Source organism: Netta rufina, assembly GCF_964035555.1.
Source record: "Netta rufina genome assembly, chromosome: 10".
Taxonomy (NCBI): Eukaryota; Metazoa; Chordata; class Aves; order Anseriformes; family Anatidae; genus Netta; species Netta rufina.
Window position 1 is genome coordinate 7,998,803 of NC_140133.1, and position 26,795 is coordinate 8,025,597.

The 26,795-nt window shown below is 47.0% G+C and overlaps 1 protein-coding gene across 2 annotated transcripts; it reads right to left on the reverse strand.

The window, feature by feature from the left end:
• Window positions 1-1,359: 1,359 nt before the first annotated feature.
• On the reverse strand, window positions 1,360-26,728 carry RHOA (ras homolog family member A). 2 transcript variants are annotated; one of them, XM_084292743.1, is made up of 5 exons: window positions 26,559-26,728; window positions 9,527-9,684; window positions 6,659-6,779; window positions 3,602-3,732; window positions 1,360-2,611 (listed from the first exon to the last, which is right to left on the reverse strand). In XM_084292743.1, exons 2-5 carry the CDS (start codon window positions 9,680-9,682, stop codon window positions 2,438-2,440), a joined length of 582 nt encoding a protein of 193 aa, XP_084148869.1. In that variant the 5' UTR covers window positions 9,683-9,684; window positions 26,559-26,728; the 3' UTR covers window positions 1,360-2,437. The 2 variants fall into 2 exon arrangements, with proteins under 2 accessions (XP_084148869.1, XP_084148870.1); XM_084292744.1 differs by lacking the exon at window positions 26,559-26,728 and adding an exon at window positions 24,809-24,828.
• Between the last annotated feature and the right edge of the window lie 67 nt (window positions 26,729-26,795).

Below are 26,795 nucleotides of genomic sequence, written 5' to 3' on the forward strand. Positions count from 1 at the left end.
GACAGAGGTGACAGATCGGATTTGAACCCAAAGGCCAGGATGGCAGCCCTCAAAAGCAGGAAGGTTGAGGGCTGATAAATTCACACCCTGCAGCCGCGAGCACGTTTCTGCTCCAATGCCAGTGGGCCAGGGAACAAGGAAAGGAGCGAGAAGTTCAGGCCATGACTGACCAACACATCTGACCTCGGAGAAAGGCAGACAAGGCCTGGAAACCGAAGAGCAGCTGGCAGACAAGACAGAAGCGAGACAAGGGGACAGTTCTGGAGGCGGGAGCTTAGATTAAGATCAGGATAACAAGTTAATCACTTCTGGGTGGAAGCGCATCAGCAGATGCATAACTCATGAGCTGAAGGGCACGCAGATCTTACTCAAAACCCCTGTGGCTAAAGAGCTGCTTCGTAACTGTGACCATTGTGTGCTGCGACCCAACGACTCTGTGAGATTGGAAAAAAAACACATTTTTGTTCTGTTTTTAAAGTCGATAAAAACAAAAAAACAATTACAATAACAACAACTTTAAAAAAAAAAAAGAAACACCCCCAAAAAAGGAACTGCACAGGAATGAGTAAGCTTAGCAGCAGCGAATGAAATCCCCGCAGGCGGCCCAGCAGCTGGGGACTTCCTGCTCTGTTCAGCTGCTCCAGGAAGGGGCACCCGGGAGGAAGAGGGGAAGGGTGGGGCGGGTGCCACCGCTGGGGTGTCCGTGCCTGCAGAGGGACGGGGGCTGCAGACACAGGGCACTCCCAAGGCCTCAGGTTATGTCCACTTTTTTTTGCTGCATGAAAACGAATCAGGAACATTGCCCAAAATAGTGTTATCAGGGCTTCCCCCCCGCCTTCCCCCCAGCAGTCCCCGTAAAGGCACCGCTCACAGAAGGGGCAGGTTACACAGCACACGCCTGCCACAGCACTTGGGCTCTGACAATGAGATCAGCACTCAGCATACCATCGCCTGCCTCTACAGCAACACTTGCCTTCCTGTCCCTTGTTCCTACACGCCCCTCTCTCTCCCCCCCGCTAGCCTATTCCTGTGCTCAAGACCAAATTCAGCTCAACTGCTGTAGGCCTTCACCTGGTTTGAACAGCTCAAGAAGCTTCCAGGGAGCATTTGGCTAGAGGCTCCTGGGGAAGCTTTGCCACGCACCAAAGGGGCCAGGCAGGGTGAGGGATTGCACCTCTGGTCTCTGCTGTGCTTGGAACCACTGAAGGCAGCACACAGGCATCACTTACCAAGAAAAAAAATATCAAAGCACTTGCAGCTGCTCAGTGAATCCTATCACAGCCGCATCAAAAATGGTATTTCTGGTTCAAGTTGTCAGACACTGGGCCAAAAACACAGTGAGGAATACAGACACCAGGATACAGGGAGCTTAGAAAACTGCCTTTATTCTATTAGTTGTTGGAAAAATGAAAATACAGAAAGAGTTTAGTTGGCTGCAGAACAGCAAGAAGTTCACAGGTTAGGAGTCTGATCACTACATGGTAACCAAACTTACACAAAAAGTTTCATTTTTTTAGTTTTGAAACTGGGTCCAGCAATGAACTTAAGGCAACTGAACAGTTCAGAAGCTTTGAGTGTGAGCAGGCTGTCTTTTCTCTATGGCATGTCACGGAAAAAACTCCTCCTGGGTATGCAGACCACTCAAATGGGTCAGACTCTTACAAATGAACAGGGGAAGAGGATCAGCTGCTTTCCATCTTACTTTATTTTTTCAAATACAGTTTCTTAAAAAACCCAGAACACCTTAATGCAGAGGTTACAAGTAACAGTATTAGGAAATCCAATTATACAAAAAATACTACATCTAAGCTGGGGTAAATAGATTTATTTTTGGTAACATACATTTAAACTGGCACTAATTACACAGTAACTAAAAGGTAACTAACATGAAACCACAGAACCCTCACTTGTCCTTAGCTGAATGGGACTTGGTCATTTCAGAGTGATCACATTTTTAAACTAATGTTTTAAATCACTGAGCCATGAAAATCAGATCTTCCTAAATGTGATAGCACTGAAGCTACACTTGATTCCACATACAGCCATGTAATTGTTGTACTCAATTAGAATAGGACGTTAGTTATAAAGTAGTTACAGACCAATCCTCTGTGTTGACAGCTTTTTCTCTTTCTAGAGAGAAGACAGAAGATAGAGAATTGTCTTCAGTTAGCGCCTGACATATCCTGTGAGTGCAGAAAAGGTTGGTTAGAGGAATGTTGAGGTTAACCTTGGGTGCACAGATGAATTTGATGCAGATTGTTATAAAAATCATGGTTGGCTTCTAAATACTGGTAGCAAGATGACTCGATTTTTAAATCTCTTAAGTAAATTATAGATAATGAAAAAGGCCAGTAATCATACACTAAGATTAATAAACAGCACTTCAAAATTACTCAAGTGCAGGGTGCTGCTTTGGCCATCTTCCTCTGGCCACACTTTATAAGAGAAGGCACCCAGACTTTTTCTTGCCACGCCGGGCTTGCAAAGCAGCTCTAGTGGCCATTTCAAAAACCTCCCTCACACCGTCTTTGGTCTTTGCCGAACACTCCATATACCCAAATGCACCAATGCGGTTTGCCATATCTCTTCCTTCTTCAGGTTTGACAGGCTCCTGCAACAACACAGAAGCAATCGGTGAAAAGTCCAAAGCCACACCAAACGTCCCCGATCTCTTCTTTCCCACCCAGCTTCCCAACAAACACAAAGATATTTCTAGATTAAATACAGACAATTAGTTGGTCAATTAATAGCTAGTCACCCCTCTGAGACTGATACTTTAAAAATAATAAAGGCAGATTTAAAATACTATTTGCTTGTACTCTCAAGATGCTGCATAGAATTCTCAGCCTGGATTACAGACTGCGTGCATACTAGCACATCACACCAGTGCTTGAGGACGTGATGGATTTTCTAATGCCTCTGAGTTTAAAGAGCACAAGTCTGCTTATTTAAAACTAAACATTTAAGCATCTTTTTGCCATAATTGTAACAAAAGCCTATGAACAAACCCTAAAATTGATGCGTCAGTCTGTCTAAAAAGAAATATGTTGCAACAGGAGCAAAAATTCCAGGACTGAGCAGAGTACTTGCAGGCCTACACCCAACCTGGAAGCTTCAGACACTATCTGAAAATAAAACCAAGTGACACGCTCAGGAGTGAGCTACAGCACCTGTGAGTAATTCCTTCAAAACAGGTACCAATTAAACTGTTTCCTTATACAACCTGATCATACAAAATAAAGATTAACTGAAGCACGCATGCATTTGATGTACTGACTCTCTGCATCAAGTCACTTCTACCTCACAAATCCAGCTCTCCAGCATGGAGCAGCTGCCTGTTAGTAACCCAACAGCTCCTAAGAAGGCAGTTTTCATTGCTTGGAATGAAAAAAGAATTATTATTATTATTATTTTTAAATCACCAATGTGAAAAACAAGCACTCAGTTCAAGGTAATGAATACTTTCTGGTCCCTGTCACGAGTAAGTGTTCGTTATGCAGCCCATAGGAAGCTGGCAGCAAGCTGCAGATGCCCATTTACTGTTCTGGGTACAAATGACACACACTTCATTTATGGTTAAGACACTCAGAAAGGAACCTGCCTGCTTCATTTTGGCCAGCTCTCGTCTTGTGTGCTCGTCATTCCTCAGGTCCTTCTTGTTTCCTACCAAGATGATAGGCACGTTGGGGCAGAAATGCTTCACCTCTGGGGTCCACTTTTCTGGGATGTTTTCTGAAAAAAAATGAATACAAGAGTGACTGTAACTAAAACCCAGTTCTGGGGCTAGTTTTCCTTTAAAGCTTCCATCTGTTGATTGATTTTAACATACTAAAACACAGCGATACAGTTTTCTATTCTTAATGTAGGGTGCAAATAGACTTGTTCTAGTATCACCAGAAAGCCAAGCCTGTCTATGGTCATTTTAAGGCTGAAGGATACCTAACATTTTGGTTTCTCTGTCTCTCAGTAACTACTTGACAAGGGTTAGCAAAGAACATAATGTAGAATTCTGAAGTTAGGAGTTATGGAATATTGTGCTTCAAGAGAAACATTTTATTTTATCTCCAGAAGCTAAAGATGGACACAACCCCGAAGCATAATTTTTTACAGCAATTCTTCCTTTCAAAAAGCGAGATCAAACCATCACTCCAAACTCTCCCATTCACTGTACCAGAAACATCACTCTACAGACTAATTACAGATGCACAGACACAAAGACTGTGTGCAGGTCATTTGTAGATTTACCATTTCCCCTTATCTGCAGCAAATGAATTTGTGATCACGTGCAAGCAACTTTTGTCTCCTACAATTTCAAGACTTTTATTTTAACAGACCTGCAAATGGAAGACTGGAGGGTGATTTGCAAAGGAAAATTTTGACAAATTCTATAATAGCAGGAAGTGTTGAGCAGTCCAAAACATCAGGCTTTGCTTTCAGAAGCTCTCAGACACCTGAGATTCAGCAGTGGATAGATACCTGCAGGTTACACAACCCCTTTTTAACTTCATGAAATTCCACTCAGCTTTTTAAGACACTAAACTATTACGGCATCATTTTCTTGCCCAAAAGAACAACTTAGACAAGCATTTTGAAGTTAGTTTTTGCACTTCAGCCAAAACAGCAAGCAGTTGTGCACCTGGAGTGCTCACCTCTAGGTGTTCCACTACTGAAGTGCTGCCTGGCAGTTCAGTGCTCTCAGAGCACAGGCACTCTGCTACTGGTGAGCAGGGAGGACAGGAAAGGAAGAGTAGCTGAGATCAGACTTGGCTCAGTGAAACAAAACCACTCGGTGGAGCTCAGCAAGCCAGCCTGTTTTCAGGGCAGGCAGGCAGCTCTCCAGCTGCCAGGGGTAGCACATGCAGTGGGAGAGAGCACGGACCAAACCCGGGCCTGAACAGCCACGCCAAGCACGGCTACAGCTCCACTGTCAACCCAGCCTCAAATTGTTTTAGAGAGAGACCAAGACCATGAAAGATGTCTTTAAACACAGAATCAGGTGGAAGCGATGAAGAGAGCATTCGGGACTTTCCAGATGTCAAGCTGGCACTGATTTTCCTAAAAAGGCAGTCTTTCACACCTACCTGTTCAGTGGCTGCTACCTTTCAGAGGCAAGGCAAGAAATCCGACTGAACAGCCATCAGGCATTACCCCAGTCAGACCAATGCCACTGGGACATCTTAAGAAGTATTTTGTTTGCTTATGTACCCAAGCCTTCTGTAAATTGTGTCAGGAACAGTATTTTTCAGCCATAACACACTGAGGATGTTCAGGACTAATCCTTCCATTAACTGCACTGTTTCATGCCTCCTTTCTGTCTCATTCTTGCTTCTTCCCAAGACAACTCTGGGAGGAAGGGTTTATCCATAAGATAGATCAGGAGTGTAGGAAAAATGCACCTCTAAGGACAGCTTGCAGTGATCAGGATTGCCCTGCGAGTAGAAAACTCTGAAGGATTCAATGGTTTAATACATTTGGGAGAGAATCTGTATGCCATTTATGAGCGCCGTTTGAAATAATTTGCCACCTTTCATTAACACACAAAGCAGACAGGTTTCTCAGTTTTACTGGTTTGAAACTGCCTCCTCACCCAATGGATGGGCATAATTTTGACTAGTGACAAACAAGTGAAAGTCAGTCACTTTCAGGTTTGAAAGCACATCTGGTCAGTCTTTCTCTGAAGATCAATGTTACCATTATCTGCATCCTAGCAAGATACCTCACAAACAGACACCAATGAACAAATCCCACTGGTGAGTGAATTTTTACAGAAATTCACTTACTTAAGTGCTACCACAAAGCACGTGGTTAGGAGACTACACTGGATGGAGTAATTACCATTTTAATGGGACAGAAATCAAAGTTCCAGAGTTTTTTTTTTTTTTTTTTGAACCTTAGAAATAGGAGCATCTCTACTTCCTTCTCCTTACCCTCTTCAAAAATATCTTTTTAAGCTCAAACACAGAGATTCCCATGTGTCAGTTTTATAAACCAATCAGTGAGCATTTCAGTCTTAGACTCCACACAGAAGTGCCCACCTAATAAACACACAGAGGTCCGAAATGTGTTTCTGGAGCTCAGAAATCTTATATCAAGCAGCTCATTTCTCCATCACAGGCAGATGCCAGCCACGGGAAAGCAGACTAGAGTGTAAACCTTCAGCCTCTGTGATCATTTCCACCAGTGAGGCAGCCACTCCCTTAAGTGCCAACCCCTCTCCAGGATGATTCTAGCCCACGTTTCTTCCACACCAAGCCAAGAAAGAGAATCTAGTATATTTGGAACCTGATAATTTGCAGCATTTGAAACCAATCTCTTTTTAATATAGATGAAAAAAAAAGATGGGGAAGGAATGAAAACACAAGCTTCCTCATTTATGTACAACGTTACTCCATCTTCCTGGATATAGTGTGATCTTGAGTGTTTAAGAACCTGCAATTTTCAAGGAGAAATACGAAAAAAAAAAAAAATCAAAATGCCACTCAGTGTTGTTGAAGAATACAGGTTCCTTTAAGACCTTAATTTCTAAAAACCAGTATGAATTTCAAAGTTAGTGATGTTCTCAATCAATACAGCATGTGAAAATATATTTTACGGAATGATTTCCCAGGGCAACACAGCGACAGAGCAGCAGTTCTCATTCAATTATTGAGATACTTACCTAAACTATCAGGACTATCAATTGAAAAACACATAAGTATAACATCGGTATCTGGATAAGAAAGTGGTCTAAGTCGATCGTAGTCTTCTTGTCCTGCTGTATCCCACAAAGCCAACTCAACCTGCAGAAGACAGACAAAGGCAGTTAGCCAGTTCGTCAGGGAAGGTTTGATTCATAACCTAGTAATCCAAGCAAAGTGGATAAAGTATTTCAGTCAACACCGGTCAAAAGGAGGGGAACATAAGACAAAATGCTTTGACAAGAGAACTAAGAAACACTTTCCATTTTGTAGCTCCAAAAATCAACTTATTGTAGCCTTTTTTTACATTTTTTTTTTTTTTTAAATATTCATGCCAACTGTCAGTTCTCTGAACAAACGTAAAAGCTACCAACAGAACACCAAACCAGAGGAATTAAAGGGAATCAGCTGCAAAGGGCTGAGAATCTGCTTGAGAAGCATTCCAGAAATAGCAGTTTTCAATGAGAGAGGACCAAGCATACGCTATTTAGGATTATTCATGTTTTCAATTGGTTTACAGCTGGAACCTGTAGTGATTAAGAAATGTCAAGGTAATACTTATTTGTGCATAAATTCATTAAAACTCCATCACAGCAGAAATTTAAACATGTAATTTGCTTCAAAATAAAAGTGATTTCTATGTAAAGTTTCTTGTTACTAAGAACTGAAGTTGGCTAACGTTCTCAATAATTATACTTGTGGCAGAACTAGAGGAGAACACCCCAGCGAGATTGTTTAAGGTTTAGAAGATAGAGCCAACATTTAAACAAGGACATTTACTCTTGCTTGAGATTCTCTGATCTGTCTGTAACAGAGTGGGTTCATTCTTGTTTAAGCTCTTATATTAGAAAAACTCCAGAAAAAAGTCCACAGCAGCTCAGACAAAGGCAGACGCACAGAACTGGAACTCAAATGGGAATGAATGGGCAATGCAAATGTCTGGTTGTATTTTGAAGATACAAAGCCTTATTTGCATACTTATACGAAAATTTCTGACTGAAATATCAAAGAATTACTCCTTAGAGTAATCTCCACATTCACATCTGCCAATCTGAATTTTGTCTCTGTACAAAGTATGAACATTTGCTACGTCTGCTGCGGGTTCCCTCACACAACAATTGTATCAGCCCCTTTGCACCGTTCAAAGAAACATCCTGCAGCATCACCACGAGTCTTCACGTGACTTGTGAATGTTTCTGGTGGTGCTTTTCTAAGACAACAGCAGGCAAGCTACTCTCCAACAGGGCAGTCCTAAGCAGTACTCTCTTACAAACTTCTGTGATCAAGTTTTCAGACAAAGTGATAAAATATGTCATCTAGGTATGAAAAATTCAGCTGACATTTCCATAACAGAAAATGCACTGCTGAAGCAGCTCATGCAATTTTTATCTAGGTACTGGCTGCATGGAGCCGACAGGGCATGGCTCTCTGTTCAAACCATTTAGAGATGCAGAGATTCAGGCAGAAGGGAATGAGGCAATTTAACTAGGTGATAAGAGATAGAAACGGATATCATACATATTTTAAACAATAGTCCTCAGAGTCCAAGAAACTGTAGAAATTGTAATTCTGCAGGAAAACATGTTCTTATGTTAGCTTAAAAGGATTTTTTTTTTCTAACCTGTTCATATCATGAGAGAGAAAAGCTCTTTTCAGACTTGGATAGCATAAACTGTAATGACACAATTAATCAGACTGTGACAGTAGGAAATCAATTTTAAAATAAAGCACAAAATTGGCTCAAAAAGTTTTTGCTCAAATCAGAATCGAAAATGAGCACATGAATCTGTCAGTGCATCTGAACTAGAACTGAACGAAAGATTTTCTGACTGTGCCTGAACCTACAGCAAAAAAAACACATCAGAGTGAGACGAGGAAGCTCAGCAGCACCAGCACCACGACCTGCCACATGCTCGACATGAGGACCCATAGCATGGAGGTGAGCTGCACGGTAACAAAATAAGACTAATGCCATGCCTGCCTAAGTGGTTTGAAAATAGTTGGGCTTTCAAGGTACAAAGTTTCTGCTTCACATGCTTCCAGAGTACCCTTGAAAGTGACAGTTTTACACATCACACACTCCTCTTACGTGAGGCAAACGCAAAGACAAGCTATTTGGCTTTCAGACGGCTGATTCTTGGATCAGGGATTTGGCACGTTTGTTTGCTTGGCAAACAGAAGGACTCAGAGGTCACATAGATTAAAAAACAATTTTCAAAATATTTAAAATGAGATGTGATAACATTTCATTTACAAAAGAACAAGCTGAAAATGAAGCTCAGTGAGCTGCATGCTCAGTACGCCTGGCTGCTAAGAACGGCATTCCTTCAGACAAGTAGAACAGATGATGAAGATGTACAACTACAGAAAGGAAATCCCTTTGAAGCGTGCCAGTCAGCTGTTCCAAAGAGGCTTCCGCGTGTTGCCAGGAGCAGGAATGAAGAATGACTTACTCCAAGGACTTGTTTCTGTCATCACGATACCAGGTCCCAATCAAAACAGGGACTCTGCTACCAATTCCAAAGGCCCAGTGTCCTCAGCATGTAGGCACATCTTTGGAACATCCACTCCCATATACTGCAACATTTTCCTTGGTAGAACTGTCTGGTTTTTAGAGTCTCAAATTGTAAAAGGTTAGAAATATGTCTTTAAACAGACATTGGATATGTGCAGGTTCTAGACAGGTCAGTATTTTTTTTTCCACAGCAACATGCTAAGTATTTAAAAATAAATTTACATCTTGAGTACTAAGCATGAATACTGACCACTTATTAAAGAAGTGTGGCGATCTCCACGCTGTTCTGAATAAATGCAAGTTCGTTTTGATTATTACAAGAGAGCACACGTACCTGTTTTCCATCCACTTCGATATCTGCTACATAATTTTCAAAGACGGTGGGAACATACACTTCAGGGAACTGGTCTTTGCTAAATACAATCAGCAGACAGGTCTTTCCACAGGCACCATCACCCACTATAACCAGCTTTTTTCGAATGGCTGCCATGGCTGAAAAACAAGACAACAACTTATTAATTCTTCCATTGCAGCTTTTAACTGAGATGCTAATAACTAACAATTGTTACGTTTCTAATCAATAAGAGCTTTTAAATTGCATTTATCTGCCCAGTAGAGAGGAACACATCTGGAATCATATGAGTTCAAATTCCTGTCCTTTTAAGAAAAATATTCTCCAGGATGTGTCAACACACCGGTAAGCCACTCGGCTTAAAAGCAGTAGAAGGAAGGGAGATCCGTATGTTTCAGCATTTCTCTGCCTATTCTGTCATTTTAAGATGGGAACCTCCACTGAAAGTGAGCGAGCGAGCAATACTGCCCACGAACACATTCTGAAAAGTGTCTTCTGGATGATCCAGTGAGAGACGCTTCAGCTCAAGGGCAGTAACATTTTCTCATCGGGCTGAGCTGTCCTAACCGTAAAGTGCCAGCAGCTTTCTGTGAGTCACTTGGACTGGGGAGCTCTCTGCTGCCACGTCAGAGCACTCGCGGGAGGACCTCAAGGTAACCAGCTTGTTCCTCAAATTACAACCACCGCTCTGCAAAGCCTTTTGGAAGTGCACAGCTCAGTCCTCAACCCGCTGTGCTGGGCATCGCCGTTACTGGGTCGCTGGAGCCTGCCACCAGCAAGGGCTGCAGTGGCTAATGGGGGACACGGGGGAGATGTGGGGGGACATGCCAGCAGCTCCTCGCAGCTCTTGGCAGCAGGACCAGACCACGCTGGGGTTGGTGACACAGAAGGCAGTGCGATCAGTGAGCTGACAAAGTTTGTAAATGATCCAACACTGCTCCAGGCATTTCACCATAAAGACGCTTCTAACGATGCACACAAAGAATTGTCCCAACTTTGAGAACAAAACAAGGGGCTCTGAGCTGCCTGTGACGTTGCATAGGCAAGATCTTGGGTCATGTATCAAGTTCTGGGAAACATCACTCTGGTAGCACTCACAAGAACTACACGAAATTTAGTTGGGGCTGCCCCATCCCTGGCAGTGCCCGAGGCCAGGCTGGAAGGGGCTTTGGGTAGCCTGGGCTGGCAGGAGGGGTCCCTGCCCGTGGCAGGGGGCTGGAATTAGATGGTCCTTAAAGGTCCCTTCCAACCCAAACTATTCTATTGCTCGGTGAAATGGCAGGAACTGCTAGAAAAGCAACAGAGCAACGTTGGTCTTTGGTCTCGAAAACTAGGAAAGGTTCAAACAAAAGCTAGAGTCGGGGTGAGACCGAAAATGATGGCACTGGATTTGGTGACCATCACCTACAAAGTCACAGGTGGCCCAAGCAGCACGGAGAGGATTCACCGTTCATCCCCACTTCCCATAAATGCAGGAGGACACAAAGACGGTAAAAAAAGGGTTCAAACCCCCTGGAAGGCAGCAGCTGAGTCACCAGAGGAACTCCAGCAAGATGCTGTGGACATGAGAAATTTACGCAGATCTAAAGGACACCAGGCAGGTACATGTATGTGGGAGAAACGTCCCGTACAGGTTACCGAACGCAGAGACCACACCTGGCTTAGACAATCCCCACAGTAGAAAGTATTTTGAGGCCGAGAGAGTACTTCATAGCACTATACACCTACTTGCTCTTTTTTTTTTTTTTCTGTCTGCACACCCTCCAACAGTTTCACGTCCTTTTTGTGCTGTGGTGCCCAGAACTGCACACAGTGCTGGAGGTGAGGCCGCCCAGAGCAGAGCAGAGCGGGACAATCACCTCCCTCGACCGAGTGGCGATGCCGTGCTTGATGCACCCCAGGGTACGGTTGGCCCTCCTGGCTGCCAGGGCACACTGCTGGCTCACATTCAGCTTGCTGTCAGCCACAACCCCCAGATCCCTCTCTGCGGGGCTGCTCTCCAGCATCTCCTCGCCCAGTCTGTACGTGCAGCCAGGGTTGCCCCGTCCCACGTGCAGGACCCAGCACTTGCCTTTCTTAAACTTCATGTGGTTGGTGATCGCCCAGCTCTCCAGTCCATCCAGATCTCTCAGCAAGGCCTTTCCACCCTCAAACCATTTATAAAAACACTGCAGAGGACTGGCCCTAAAACGGAGCCTTGGGGGACCCCGCTAGTGACCATCCACCCGCCAGATGTGGCCCCATTTACCACAACCCTTTGAGCCCTGCCCAGCAGCCAATTGCTCGCCCATCGCGTGGTGTTTTTGTTTAGCTGTGTGCTGGACATCTTGTCCAGCAGGATCCTATGGGAAACCGTGTCAAAAGCTTTGCTGAAGCTTCATGACAATGGAGCAAAAAGCAAAGTCATCGTAAAATCGACCGCCACCACAGACGGAGCACCCTTGTGAGTTAACTTCTGCCACGACAATCCCAGTACGAAGCTCTGAGGGCACTCAGTGCTGCTGGCGAGGGAGAAGGGCTTGAGGAAGCACAGGAGAGAAGAGCACAGCCAAAATGTTTTCTCCTTTCCACCTATTCTCTTGCCTTAAGAAATTAAGGCAGTGAGAAGGTAGAACCAACCACCTAAAAGCCACCTTTAGTACCACGTGGCTAAGAAGCAGTGGTTGTTACAGAGATCTGTATTTCTCTGTGTGCAGGCCAGGACCATTTCTGCCATCAAGCAGCAAGGGCTCGAGGACTTCTAAAGCAGAGCTTCATCAGCCACAACTGCTCAAGTAATCCTAATTTATCTCTAAAATGAGCTTAATTCACCTTGTGAATACAGATGTACACACATTTACCTTAGAGGCTTAGGGTTATCTTTCACATCTGTGGAAGGTTTAAAATGATCCACACTTCAAAAAAAAAAAAATCTTTCAGTGGTTTTAAATGTGTTTGAATACTTTCTAGCAATGGTAATACTTGATTTTACAGAACTGGAGATCATCTGTTCTCTCTACCAAGTCACAGCTGACTACTTAGAAGTCCTATCTGCTGTCAGCTGTGCAATATGCCCTTCAAAACTGGAAGGCTGAGTCCTACAAACCCTCTGAAACAATCTGCTCCACCACATTCACTACGAGAAAACTTCCCTAATGCCTATCCTCAGCCTGCGCTCTGTAATATAAGCCCATTACTGTTTATCCTACTTGACATGGGCACGGCCTTTGGGAGGGGAGAGAGGGAGCTGGGTCTCTAGCTTGGAGAAGAGGAGACTGAGCGGTGACCTTACGAACATTTATAGATCTGTAAAGGTGTCAGGAGGATGGAGCCAGGCTCTGCTCGGTGACACCCAATGATAGGACAAGGGGATTACTTTGGTGGTCTTCCATCAGCACTGCTAGGCACTAAGTCACCCTGCAGTCACAGCTCAATAGTCTAATGTCATGCTTTTATTTATCCTTCCTGATTAATGGCTTATTCCATCTCCAAGTTCTAGTCCCAGCTGAATTGCAGACTTTCTGAGGTGCAAGTGTCATCATCACGACCCCCAGAAAAGCATCTGGGCCATGGAAGAAACCACAACGAAGCCAAAGCTGATGGGTGGCAGGACAGGATAACTTGCTCCTCTTCAGCAATTTCTGCTTCTCCCTTCTGTACTCGTGGCTGGGGTCCTGCCCCCTTCTCACTGGCATTACCTGCACTAGCACCTAGGGCCTGACCTTCTTGGCTTGTGGACAGCCTTCTTTTTCTGTGGGGTATCACATGAGCACTTAACTTCCTCTGAATAATTACATCACTCCAGATTTTTTTCTAAATGTTCCTTGTCATTTGAATCTCACTTTGTATTTTGGCCTTCTGTTTTTTTCTTCACATACATATGCCTAAGAGTCTACAAGAAAACTGCAATTCAGTAAAAACAAAAACAAAAACAAAACAAAACAACAAAATAATACAAAACCAAAGCAAACAAAAGCCACTTTGAAATTTGCAGCTTCTTAGAAGTATCTTTTGACTGCCACCAGCATACCTCACACTCACTGAGCAGTCTCACTTATTTAATCCATTGGATATTTGGGTAATTACAACCCCCTCATCACCAGCTTCCTCAGAAGAAGCCCCAAGCACCTTATCGTATCTTGGTGGCCTACTGTGTCCTCATCTTTGTTACTTTAGCTTCACCTTGCAGAGCCTTACAGCAGAAGAATTTCCTCAGCATAACGTCCTGGGAACAAAAGCATTGTACAAAATTAAATCAAGGGATGTAAAGATCCCCATTTATATCCTTGCCTCCAAAGCCCTCGGAGTTGTCCCTGGTTTGCTCAGTCCGCTCCTGGCATTATCTCTAGCGCTCCTGCCCACGCACAGCCTGAGGTGAGTTTGTGTACAGACCTCAACACATTTTCAGAACCAACCCAGGAACGCTGGGTCGCTACACACGCCCCAGGATGTCACATCTGATCGCCCAACAGCCACCAGCAGCTGCCTCGGAAGGAAGTCACCAAACATCACAAGCGCTTGTTTCTGCCCAGCATTACAGCTTTGCGGTACTTGAAGTTTCTGCTCTACTGGGGGGGTTGAACTGCTGCTGCCAGAGCTGCTCACTTCAGAACTACTTCACCTTTACTCAACACACGGACGCTCAAAGGTGGAAGGAATACTGGTGTTGAGCCTGCACCAATTTTCTTCTGATGAGAGATTCATCACCTTGTCTGTATTGCTGAAAGTCTCTGTGTGTCTGACAGTTGTTCTAGGGATGCTGCACGTCCAGAAAAAAACATTTTTGCTACCCAATGTTAGTAGATAGCTGGCCGTGACAACAGTATACCACAGCTCATGGAAAATTAAGGCAGCTATTTTCTACTTCATCACTCCTTTATTTGTATTAGCATATTCACAACAATAACTCCTTAATTTGGAAGAATAGCTTGAGTTTATTATTTTAAGTTAAAATAAATACATTACTATTCAGTGGGTAGCTAGAAGGGACTGACAACTCTGGCAAACACTCAGAACATCCTTAGAGTATAACTGAGAAAAAACCTGATTGCTTACAGTGCAGCTACACCTCAGTGGTACGTACCACAAGGACAACGCTAACAGCCTTCACTGCAGCTGGGTCTTTCTGCTCCACTTTGCCATCCTCTAGTTTTTGTAGTCAAGTATTCTGAAGCCTGAGAACACACCAGTTTGAACCAGCACTATGGTTTGACAGAAATCACCAGGTATTTTTCTAGCCTAACATGTTTTAAGATGTACTCAAGTTATGTACAAGTTAACTTGTGCTGCAGCACAGCCCGTGACCAGCACACACTTACACACAGAGGTACAAAGCTGTGTCTGAAGTTCAGAAGAGGACGCCACACACAGAGCAAGCCCAAGCCACCAGAATCTCACTATAACTGAGCACAAGTATTACACGTTCATCCTTTTACAGAATGCATAGAGCAGGGAGAAAGCAGTAAATCCAGAAAGCTGCAGGAGCGACATTGCTGGAGGTGCTCACAGGGCAATCAGTGAGAAATATTCAACCCCAAGTAGTGCAACACAACAGCCGCAGTCATCTTCTAGGGGCATCCGTGCCATCTGCTGTAGCAAGACACCAGAGCTGCCATTTTTCCACCTGGTAAATGAAGCAGTCCTCCCAGCCCTGCGTTTAGAGGGTTCTTAAAACCAGCTGGTCCGCTAGCCTCAGAGTGGAAACTCTCACAAGAGGACACGAGTGACTCATTTGCATGGAAGGGATGCAACGCTGACATTTCCTCCAACCCAGGCCAGTGCCTTCCCCAGGTATTACGAGAGCTTCAGACGGTTCGCTCAATGCCCCTAACATCACAGGAGGTTACAACACAAGGAGCTGCTGTTTGGTCAGAGCTGCCACACTAATGCCCTTGTTGCATGAGGCTATTTCTAAGCGCAGCCCCGCTCGGGGAGAGGCGCGCGGCATAAAGCCCCGCTTGTTAGCGGGACCCAGGGAGCGCTCCAGAAGGGTGAGAAACGGGGAAAGGCAATTTTCCCCAGGTTTTAAATGTGCTCCCCCCAAAGCATTATTGCTTACTGCAGTGGACTTTGCCTTTTTCTCCAGCATGCAAGTTATTTCTCCAAGGGACAACGCTTCCAGAGCCACCTCTCCTGCAGACCCCAAGGGCACAGAGGCTGTGTGAGGGCCATGCACGCTGCTGCCACTCTGCAGATGGACAAGCTGGTACCAAACACGCCAGCTTCACCTCTCTAGCTCCGGCTCTCAACCTCGCAGAAAGTAACAGGGTGCAAGAAACAGCCCTTCACTACTGTGTAGGCCTCCCCACTGGACAATTCCAATGATCGATCAACTGCTGCCAACTTTATATTGCCCACGTGTGATACAGGTGTACAGCTTTGTCAAGAAGCTGCTCTGTTATTGCTTACGTTACCAAGAGCCCAGCAGAAGCAGCTCAACAGCATCTCTCACTACGTTTCTGATGCCAGGAGGGCAAACACCCTTTAAATCCTTTTATACCTAATCTTGCTGCAGTCCTCAAAACCAAGGTGTTGGAAAGTGTGGGCCTTAAAATCTTGTAACCAGCTTTTTTGCTGCACTTAAGTTTTATTTCTTTTTTAAGTGCTTTTGCAAGTTCACTACGAAGAAAATTACAGGCCCAAACTCTTCCCACTGCCTTCATTCAGTCAGCTCTGACCTGGGCCAGGAGGAACAGGCCCAAGGCTGAGGGACTGGGGTCTGACCCTACACAGGCTTCCCCACCCCGCGCAGCCAAGCCCTGCCCTCTGCCTCTCCCAGGGGAGGACTGCCTCTGGGCCAGAGGCGTGGATTTACCTTTACAATACGCTCACTTCTGCTCAAATACCAGGGGAGGGAGGAAGGAGTTTCTGCAAGGACTCCGGAGAGGAAGAGGACGTGGATGAGCAAGCTTTTCCCACAGTTTTCTTCTGGCCATTTAGCAATGTCTGGCACCGAAACCGAGGACGATCTGAGTCTCAGAGCAGCCACGAACAGAAAGGAGGTCAGGCCAAAAGCAAAGAGGTCTGCAGTAGGGCAGCTGTACACAGACAGTTAAAGAATGAGAACACGGAGCATCTGGCTGGGGGAAACGGTATGAAAAGCATGGTCAGAGAACGAGGAGGAAGAAGGGAAAAAGGCCAGGATGAGGATGGCAACCAGATTCACCCTCCTGTAGCAGAAGCCAGGATCCACAAATCCCTGTCCTTTTAGCTGCCAGCAGAAGGCAAGCATCTCACCTCCCTCCTCCTTCCAAGTCCCAGTGCAAGACACCATCGACTACATGTTTTGTAGTGTTCTTCCCCGCTAGGTTTTTCATCAATGAAAGCACTTATAAACACGTGTTAGAAACACGGTGGAGGTTACTACTGAAATGCTGCTGGTGCTGACTTAAATCAGGTCCTCTGGGCAGACACGAGGCCGTGTACTCCCTGTGCCATGTTTTCCCGTAACCCAGCCAGGACGGGCCATGCATTTAGCTGGTGACAGCTGTGAAGCAAAGGAAACAGTGACCTCAATTCACCTCTTCCAGAAGTTGCAAAATGGGTAGCAAATGGCCTTCAGACTGCATTAAGAGTACGGAAGAAAAAAAAAAAAAAAAAAAAAAGTTCAATCATAGAGAGGACATAGATCCAACCCCTGCTTCTGCTGCAGGCTTCCTAAGAGATCCCAAAGAAATACGTACACCAAAACATGCTGCCAGCGACCACTTATTTCCTGCCTTTATATCCAAAGGCATTCAGAACAGAACTCATCTCTACTACACTGAAAGCAAAAATCAGAAAACTCTATGCTTAAATCCATGACACTCGTTTGATACCACATATAACCTGAAAGGAAGGCTTGTTGGGGTACCAGCAGCTCTGCAGTTCCGTGACACTGGAATACAATCACTAAATCCATGAATGCAGCTGCTGCTGTAGTGACAGGCAGCACAGCTTCTGTCATTGAAGTGTGCTTATTTCTGTGCTAATTTGCCCGTGAACATCGATATTCATAAAATAAACCACACTATTTCCTGTATTACTAACAAGGCTTTTGGGAAACAACCATATTCTTTAGAGCACCCAGAACAAAGTGCTTTGTTTGACAGCACTGCAAAAGACACCTATTGCTAACTACTGTGCTACATGGGAACAGTTGGAAAGAAAATTTATCTACTGGTGGTGTTCTTAGGGTTTTTCTGAGGGTTACATTTCAAATTTAACACTCAAAAAAGTCCCAAAGCTGGCATAGCACAAGGCAGGCTACTGACACTGCACGTTACACATAATCCATGGTGGAAGAGAAATTTTCTCTCGTATGAATGAAGTACAACTGAAAGAGTGAGACAGGCCAGCGTGGCACCCAACAGGGTGAAAATACTGGGCACGAGCCCTTGGACAGGCTGTGCAGAGCTCTCGGCTTTCTGCTAGCAGCTTATTCAGGCTGGGTATTAACCACGCTCAAGCCTGGTAAGTTTTACTAGTTTGGGAGAAGTGCTTTGCAAACACAGCTAGATACTTCCACAGCCAGCTTTACCCTGCGAGCCATACAGCCGTGCTACGAGCCCAGCTAGGAAACCTCAGCAGCTCCCAGCTAACTGCACAGCACCAGCTCGCGCCTCCTCGCACCACGGCACCAGAACTGGGAGCAGGGTTAGCTCAGCTGCAGGAGGTCTTAAATGTACTGGTTTCGTGCCAGCCCCAGAGAACCCTTAATGACCAGTGTGCTTTATGCAGAGTAATGAAGAGCTTTCCAGAAGTTCAGAACTAGAATTTGATAGGCACGGGCACACAACATTGAGCACAGGGCAAATTGTTTATGCTGCCTTTATGGCAGCCGTGACGGGACAGGAGGTGACTCGCCCAGCACCAAGCTGCCCGTACAAAGTTTTTGTGGAAATCCAAACCGGCAGCCACTACTAGATCAGGGTTGTGTACCACATGGCCATGGTACGCCTAACCTGAGGTATCACGTGAAGTCTCAAAGCTGGATTCATCAGATCAAACGGCAGTCTTTGCCCTTTCTTTCCTCTTTGGTATAAATCTTGTGTGACAACATGCAGCTCATCTGACTCCTAGATGAGAAAATTGCTTTTGATTCTGGTAAGTTTTCTTGATTTCTGGCCGCCACGGGAAAGAGCAAAACATTTTTTTTGCTTTGCTCTCCTTCCCTGAGCAGCCCACCCACCTGCTGGTGCTTTACAGGAGCAAAGCCTCAGCACCATCACACACACACACCCTTCACTAAGATGCCCCAGCCATGAGCTGTGTGCCCCTCTGTGCTCCAGCACTGCATCCCGCAAGCAGTTCCAGCACCAGCCCACAGCAAAACCCACATTTCCCACACCTGGGGACTCGCAGGCCACCCTTTACTGCAGGGTTTTGCGCACAGAATTGAGCACATTAGCTTGGGCCTCATCTGCCCAGCGAGGACAATAGACTAGCAGTGGATGTCTACAGAAAAGCAGAGGGGGAGAAGGAACAAGAAGCTTCCTCACACAGGCTCCCCAGACTCCAGACGTTTTCAGCTCAGGAGCTTCCTGGGCCAGACGCAGTTCCCGTGGGCTCGGTAACCTCCAACTGATTTCTCTTCCATCAGCGCGTCCAGACTGCCTTTAAACCTGTGTAAACTTTCAGTGCTCACAACATCCTGTCGGAGGGAGTTCCCGCAGCTTAATTACACATTGTGTGTAAAGCCACTTCCTTCCAAGTCAAAGCCGTCCCCTATCAGTTTCTTTCACTGTCCCCTAGCTCCTAAGCAGGAGGAGAGCCAACAGCTTAACCTAACCCACCCCTTCTGCAGCTCATGCAGCAGGCCCTCCAGAACAGAGCCTCGCAGCAGAGGTAATTTTAACCCCCCCATGCCTTGGCCAGCAGCAACCAACCTTGCAAGGAGCGCCACGAGAAATCCAGCCCACGAGCTCACTAGACACAGCTTCACTTCATTTGAAAGCTGCCCTCCTCCCACATTTCACATGAAGCACATTGATTTTGTAGCCGTTTCGTTTCTTCCTGAAAGTGATGCGCAATTACTGTCAAGTGCTAACCAGAAGGCTGAGATGGACACTTAAGAACCAAGCCGAAGCAATTAACACTAATTGTTTCTTTTGCCCCCAGCCTAGGCTGAGTGACATTGCCTTAATTCTTTCCTGAACGCTTTGTTACTTATTCCATCATTGTACCTGGGATTGATGTCTTAGTCTGATGGGATTATAATCATTAAGGCTGTCCTACTTCTCATTATTATTACATACTAGCATTCTCCCAAGCTCCTTCCACTGCTGCAGCACTTAAAGAGTTTTCTGGAAAAAAACATCTAAGTGAATCACACTGTTCTCAGGCCAAAGCTTCAGATTTGAGCTGTATACAAAACAGAGGCAGAGCTCACCAACTCCAGCCAGTTTCAGTGTGCAGTGATGTTCAAACTTTTTTATTTACAGAGATTACAAAGACACCTGGCTACAGGGAATTTCCCTGGGTATTGATCGGTGAAGGCCAGGACAAAGAAAAGCACCTCTCGCACCACGTTCAGCGGCACCCGTACAGCTCAATGTTCCTAAATGACCTGAAAAAGCAGGAAAAAGAGTAAGACAACATTTACTGACAACGCCAAGATGCTCAGGTAATAAAGACAAGGGCTTACAGTGATGAATTGCAGGACCTTAAAAGACTCTGCCTGAGCAATAAAACGCTGGATGGAACTGGAACACTGCAAAACCCGTTCCTACTTCCTATAGGATTTGTGGGACTCTGAGCTGATGACTGTTATTCTGGGTACATAGGTAATTCCTTTAAAATACAAGCCCAACACTCTGAAGAGTTAAAAATTAAAAATAAATATAAAGCCACTATGCAGAAATAGGAAAGAGTGAACAAAGCAGCAATCACCAAGCCAACATGCGAACCCAGGAGGGCACCTCCTGCCCGTGTGCAGCTCTGATGGGCCCCACACCACGGCTGCCCAGAACCGGGAGCGCTTTGGAGCCCGGCAGCACCGGCAGTTACAGCACTGAACAGCTTCCACGTGAACAAAGGAGCCAGAACTGCACAAGGGACAATCTGGAAGAGGCTCGCAATGAGGAAGAGAACGACTCGCAGGTGTTTCTCGGAGATAAGTGAGGGTGAGGACAGCCAGGGCCCAGGTCTTCAGTCTCCAGGAGGTGCAGGAGGGAGCGCTGGGTGAGCCAGCTTCAAAGCGAAGGACAGCAGACACCCAGCAGGACTTTGCTACTTCTAACACACTTTTGAGATCTGTAACTTTTCAGATCCGTAATTTCTTAGTCACAGGTTTCTCCTCGAGCTCCAACTTCCCCACAGCCAGGCATTTTCCGGGTCTTTGAGCTTGTTTTTTGTTTCTTACTTTCGGTTTCCACACTTCTCCTGTCCCAGCAGTATGGCTGTCCTGCATTGCTTTTTACATGCAAACAAAACAAGATGCTTCCATTTCCTTTCCAAGCCAGGATATTTATTTCTCTTTCAGCACGTGACTGGGGAAAAACATCACAAAAGGAATTTCCCTAAACATATTTTTTTAGCCTGCTTAAGCCAAAAACGTTAAAAGCTAGAAGTGCAATACCTGCAAGCAGAGCTCTCCCCTGGCACTGCACACCCTGTTTTCCAAGCACCAAACTCAGCGAGGTCCTTCTGGACCTGTTTGCTCTGCTCTTGTCTGCCTGCAAAGCTCTCCTCTTTTTTTCTATAGGGTTATGGGATCAACACCACTTCAGAACCCAGGGAAGAAAGCTAACTCCATCGTTTTGCCTCTGCCACAACGAGTCGATGACACGACACCCTTCCTCCCACAGCCGAGGCAGGAGATAAAGCAGAGACTGCTGGGGCAGAAAGCAAACTTTTCCTTCAGGATCTGTGCCTCCATCGCTGTCCTTCCAACTCTCGTTTAATATTCTTGTTACTTTGCCCCCACTGACTCGTTCTTCGTTATCTGCAGGCACGACGACTTACGAGAGCACTTCTCTTATGCAATAGCAAGTCCCAAGATTACTTTGCACAAAATGAGATTAGGGCTTAATATTGAGGTAATTATAGCAGGCCCGTGGATTTCCAGTCATGTGTGCGATCTGCAAAACGCTTTGCATTTGTGCCAGCTTTTTTTCTTGGTGTCCCCCCTGTCCGGATACCTCCCTTGTGTCCAGCACAGAGCAGGATGGCCCGAAAGCAGCCCAGCAGGTCCTGCTCGGGTCAGATCGCTGCCTTCAGGCACCTGCCACTGCCCTGCACCATGGCAGAAGCACAGACATGCAAGGAAACCACCTCTTCGCACTCACAGAGGATGCTCTCACCTGTCCTCTTCCTCTTCCTCTGCTCCTACCATGAGATGACTGCTGAGACTGCAGTGGTTCAGGCCAAACGCCCTCCTCCTCCTGCCAGCACCCACCTGCCTCTGAGATGACCGAGGGAGGAGAAGAACAAACAAATGCACTGACACCTCCCTGAGGTTATTTTCCCAGTTTCCAGCTTGGGTATTCTTAGCCAGCTTGTTAATCTTTGTGCTCGGCAGCCCATTTGATAGCGTTTTCTTCTGTGATTTCATCTGTTGGATTTTGAAGTCACATAAATCATCGCCACGCAGAGCGCTTTGTAGTGCTGAGTTCTGTGGTCTCTGTGCAGCCTGCAAGAGGCACCGTGGGTTTTGATCTAGACCAGAACGCACTCAGGCACATCTTTGCCAAGCTGAGGAGTTCAAATCTCCTTAAGCATCCCCTGTATGGAATCCATGCATTATCCCTGATCATCCTCGTCAGCCTCTTCTTTGCTTTTCCTGTTGTACCGAATCCCCAGGTCCATTTTCCTCCGCAGTAATCAGGGTATCTGTGGGCTGTGACCCGAGAGCCGTGGTGCTTTCCTGCTTTCTTCTTTACTCCTCTCCCCAGGGCTCCTCACATGCACTCATCTGATCACTGCTGAACATTCAACCTGCAGCATTTCCAAAGAATTATGATAACCTCTTCCTCCTAAATGGGAATAATTAACTCTCCCCCCATGAAATCACGATTTTTTTTCCTGGCTTTGCATCTGTCTGGAATGAATTTCATTTGACGTTTTACTACCTTTACTTCAGCATCAGGACTACACGCAGTTCTTCCGAGTCAGCTTTCGTCTTTCCTCCACTTACTACCCAACACCCGCCTCACCTTCAGATCTCACCAGGCTGTTTGAGAGCACGCTGACCAAAACAGGCATAACTCCATAGTCCCCTGTTCTTCTCTTGCCCCACGCTTCCCTTCTCTGTGCTTACAAAGTCCTTCCAAAACTTTGGGAGGCTTAAGCAGCACCACTTCCTTTGCAAAGGCAGCACTGATTTTATCCACTTTTAAGTTGTTAGCCCAACTCTTTACTTTTTTTTTTTTTAATTTTAAAAATAGGCCTTGAACTCTATGATATCCTGCTGAACTATTTTTAAGAACTGATACCATGTAGGCCATCTCCTATTTCTCTGGCTTCAAGGTATGAAGTGAGAAGTCAGACAGCGTAATTACCAACACAGACGTTTCATCCCCAAGTTCCTTCGGAACCCCTTGGGCAAGCACCATCTGCTCTTGGCCTTTTGTAACTACACTTAGCATTTTCCTGAAATACTCTTTGCTGACTGATCTTCCAGTGAGTCCTTCTCCCCATAAAGAGAATTTCTGGCAGAGGAACCTCTTTGGACTCCTCCACAGTAAACAGGAATGCACATAAATCATGTAACTTTCTTCTGATGGCTTCATCGTCAAATACTTCTTTCACTTCATCATCATCTACTGACCCTCCAGACTCCAGCAACCTTATTACGTGCTTGGAAAACAATTTATCATTTAATTTTGGTAGCAGTTTGATGGTACTGGAAGTTTCCTGTATTCCTCATCTGACTTGAACCTGACAGTTCATGTTCTTATTTACCTTCTGGGTCAACTTCAGAACTTGAACTTTCTGAGGGCCATATTCTTTTTTTGAACAGTTTCTTTCTCCCAAACTGCATTCTCATCTGTTGACATTCCACACTGTAATTTAAAATCTTCCCAGCAACATTTTCAATTTCAAGTGCAGAAGCCCAGTTCTGCTGTGGTTTACATGGAAGCCAGCCTTTCCAACAGCTTTTGGACTGAAGTTCAAACAATGAACCAATTCCCTTTGTCAGTACCAAGCTGTTGAGATCCTACCCCACGCCAGCCTTCTCATCGCACACAACTTCAGCAGTGCAGATGGAAGGTGAAGAACAAAGAGCCTTCACGTGTAAAATGTAAGAAAAATGAAACGTTAGCAAAGAATGCAAACAGAGATAACTGGTACTTGGGAGAGCTGCTGGCTCTTCCAAACCACTGACACACACAAAGGCAACCTTCCTTAAAAGCTGAGGAGGAGGAATCCCTCTGGCTGTACAGACCCACGCGAGGACCTGCGCCACACTGTGACAGTTCCATCAGCCAGTACACGGTCAGGTAAGAGACTTCTGGCCACAAAGCACTGCTAGTTTACTGAGCAAGGAGGCTGAATTTGCGGTTTCTGATTAAAAACAACAAAAAAATAATCAATCAAAAACCAACCGTTGGAGTTTGAGGGAAGACAGGCCTCACATTTGTTGTCGGTGCACAGCCCAATTTTATTAGAGGCATCAGGTACACCGGTGACACCATCCACTCCTTCTTCATGAAGGCTGGTCAGAGGATGAGAGCAAACCCTGCTCCGACTGGTTTAATTAGGAGATCTGCTTAGGAAGGACTGGCTACTAGTAGTGTGCATGCAAGAGTGGACAGCAAACACCTTAATCAAAAGTTGCTTTATGGATATTTTAGTTATTTCACTCTCTCAAATACCCTTTTCAAGTGAAAACGTGGCTAGGAAAAGGAGAGAAGAGAGGATGGACGGATCAGGGCTCCTCTACCAACTCCACTCACGCTTTTGGCATCTTTCACCCACAGCTCAGAATGAGGTGAGAACAGAGATCAAGGTCAGAAGGTACCTGGACACCTGGCAGTGGTGTACACGGCTCACACAGCAAAGCAACAGTAACTTAATCAGCGACTGGAAGCAGTTCTGGGATACTCGGGCTTCTTGAGACAATCACAGAGGGAATACACAGCTGACTGTGTTCGGCTACCTGGCCGCTCTGCACCGTGCTCAGCGCTGCAGGAGGGCAGCCACGCCACCACCCGAGGATTTCCATTCCGCATTAAGGCGTGTGCATTTGCATAGCCACATCCCTGGAACCTAAGTCAAGCTGTCATTATGTGCGTTTACTTCGCACAGCAATGCTCTCTGGTACGAGTTTTTACCAATATTACCTCTGTAGCAGCACAGACTCACCGCACGGAACAACTTAGCATTAGAAGGGCACGCTGACTAGCCTTTCCTGACACGGGAACTTCCTCGAGCTCACCGGTTTAACTTTTCCTCCACATTAGTTAAACTTCAAGGCAAGTCCTGAGAGAACAGAGCGACATACAGCAGTTTAAGTGGACACATAACAACACACAAACCAGTCCAGGCATTAGCGTAAAATGTAAGGGGTTGGGTCTGAGGGGAGACTTGGGAAGAACCTCGACAATATCACAGCAGCAGGGACTGAAATACTGCGGATACTACACAGAGACAGGACCAGGGAGGTATGACGGCCTGGTGAGAGTGTGGTGGTCGAGGCAGGAGCTCAGAGAGCTGAGCAGACCACGCAAGCTGTGCAAAGAAGAGCCAACGGCACTTGGGGCAATGTAAATATGTTGAAAAGTAAAAAAAAAAAAAAAAAAAAAACAACAAGAGGATCAAGATAAGATGTAAGTAAAAAGCAGTGAAAACAAGAGCTACCACGAAAAAGTGAGGGAAGATGCTGCTAATTCCTAACCCCCCCCCCCCACAAATCAAACTGTTTCTACTCGGAATTTGCTTATCTGAAGAGCCATCTCCAGCCCTACATCCTGGTGGCAATTAAGCTCGTTTTAGGATGTTTTTGCTGTCGATTCCTGGCTCGGGGCAGCGCCTGCCTGTGGCGCTCGGGCCCTGTGGCACCCAGCCAGGGCGCGCGCCTGGCGAGCCGCGAGGGCTCCGCGGCCGCCGGTTACGTCTGCGGGACTCGTTCCCTAAGAAAAAATAATAGCAATAATAATAATAATAATAATAAAAAAACACCTTTCTAGCACCACACGACGCCAGCCACCTGGCCGAACCCGGTCAGGGCGAGGGTTTACAGCGGGCGTGCCTCACAGGCAGCTCGGGGCAGGGCTCCCACTCTTAAAAAACAAAAAAAAAAACAAAAAAAACTCCCCCAGCGGAACAACAACAACAAAAAAAAAGACGAGCAGGGCCCGGCGCGGATCGTTATTCAGCACCCCCCGCTCGCTCCTCGGCCTAAACCCGTCCCCTTTGGGGGCGGCCGGGGCCCGGCTCCGCGCTGAGGCGAGGCCCCCGCGGCCCGGCCGTTGCCGAGCGGCCGCCGCCCGCGCTCCCCTCCCCCCCCCCTCCTTCCCCTCACCGCCCCCCCCCCCCCCCGGCTCCTCCCGCGCTCGGTGACGTCACCGCCGGCGGCTGCCGCTCCGCCGCCCCACGCCCCGCTCGCGGCGCGCCCCGGCCCCGCGGCTCCCCCGTTCCCCCCCCAAAAACCGGCAACGTCCCCGCGGAGGGAGCCCCCGCTGTCCTCCATAAAGGGCGGCCGAGCCCCGTGGGCTGCCCTCCGGGAGAGGCTGCTCCCGGCGCCGCTCCCTCCCTCCCCCCCCCCCTCCTCCAGCCCTGCCTTCCTCTCCTCTCCTCTCCCCTCCCCCGCCGCCCGGAACGGCCCCGTTACCGACCCCGGGAACTTGGCGGCGCTCCCCCGGGAAACGCGGCCGGGACGGGGCGGAAGAGGAGAAAGAGGGAGGAGAAAAGGTGGGGGGGGGGGGTGTGGGCCGGTTCCCCCCCCCCACCCGCCACCAGCCTCGCGGAGCTCCCGGCCGGGCCCCACCCGGGAGCCGAATGGAAGAACCAACGGGGAGAAAACCCACCGGGAAAACCCACCGGGAGCGGCCCCCCAGCCCTCCCTCCATCCCTCCCCGCCCCCCCCGCGCGGCCCTGAGCCCCGTGCCGGTACCTGCGGCCTTCCCCTGGGTCCGGGCTCCCGCCGCTTCCTGCTCCACAGGCCCTGAGCTCAGAGCGGCGGCGAACGGAAACGGGCGGGGCGGGGGCGTGCGCGCTCCCCGGCCCGGCGCGACGCGGCGCGGCGCTGCGCTCCTCGCTCGGCCCCGCCCGGCCCGGCCCCGGCTGGCGCGCGCCCGTGCGCGCCCCCGCCCGCGCCGCCAGCCAATGGGAGCGGCCGGCCGCGGGGGCC

Bases quoted from the DNA above. Each gene is read 5' to 3' on its own strand.
- RHOA (XM_084292743.1), bottom strand. From the start codon at position 9,682: ATGGCAGCCATTCGAAAAAAGCTGGTTATAGTGGGTGATGGTGCCTGT. The intron at 6,780-9,526 runs GTACGTGTGCTC...TGTCTTCTGCAG, and splicing joins TCGAAGTGGATGGAAAACAG to GTTGAGTTGGCTTTGTGGGA. The intron at 2,612-3,601 runs GCAGGTTCCTTT...GTGTTGTTGCAG, and splicing joins AGCTGGCCAAAATGAAGCAG to GAGCCTGTCAAACCTGAAGA.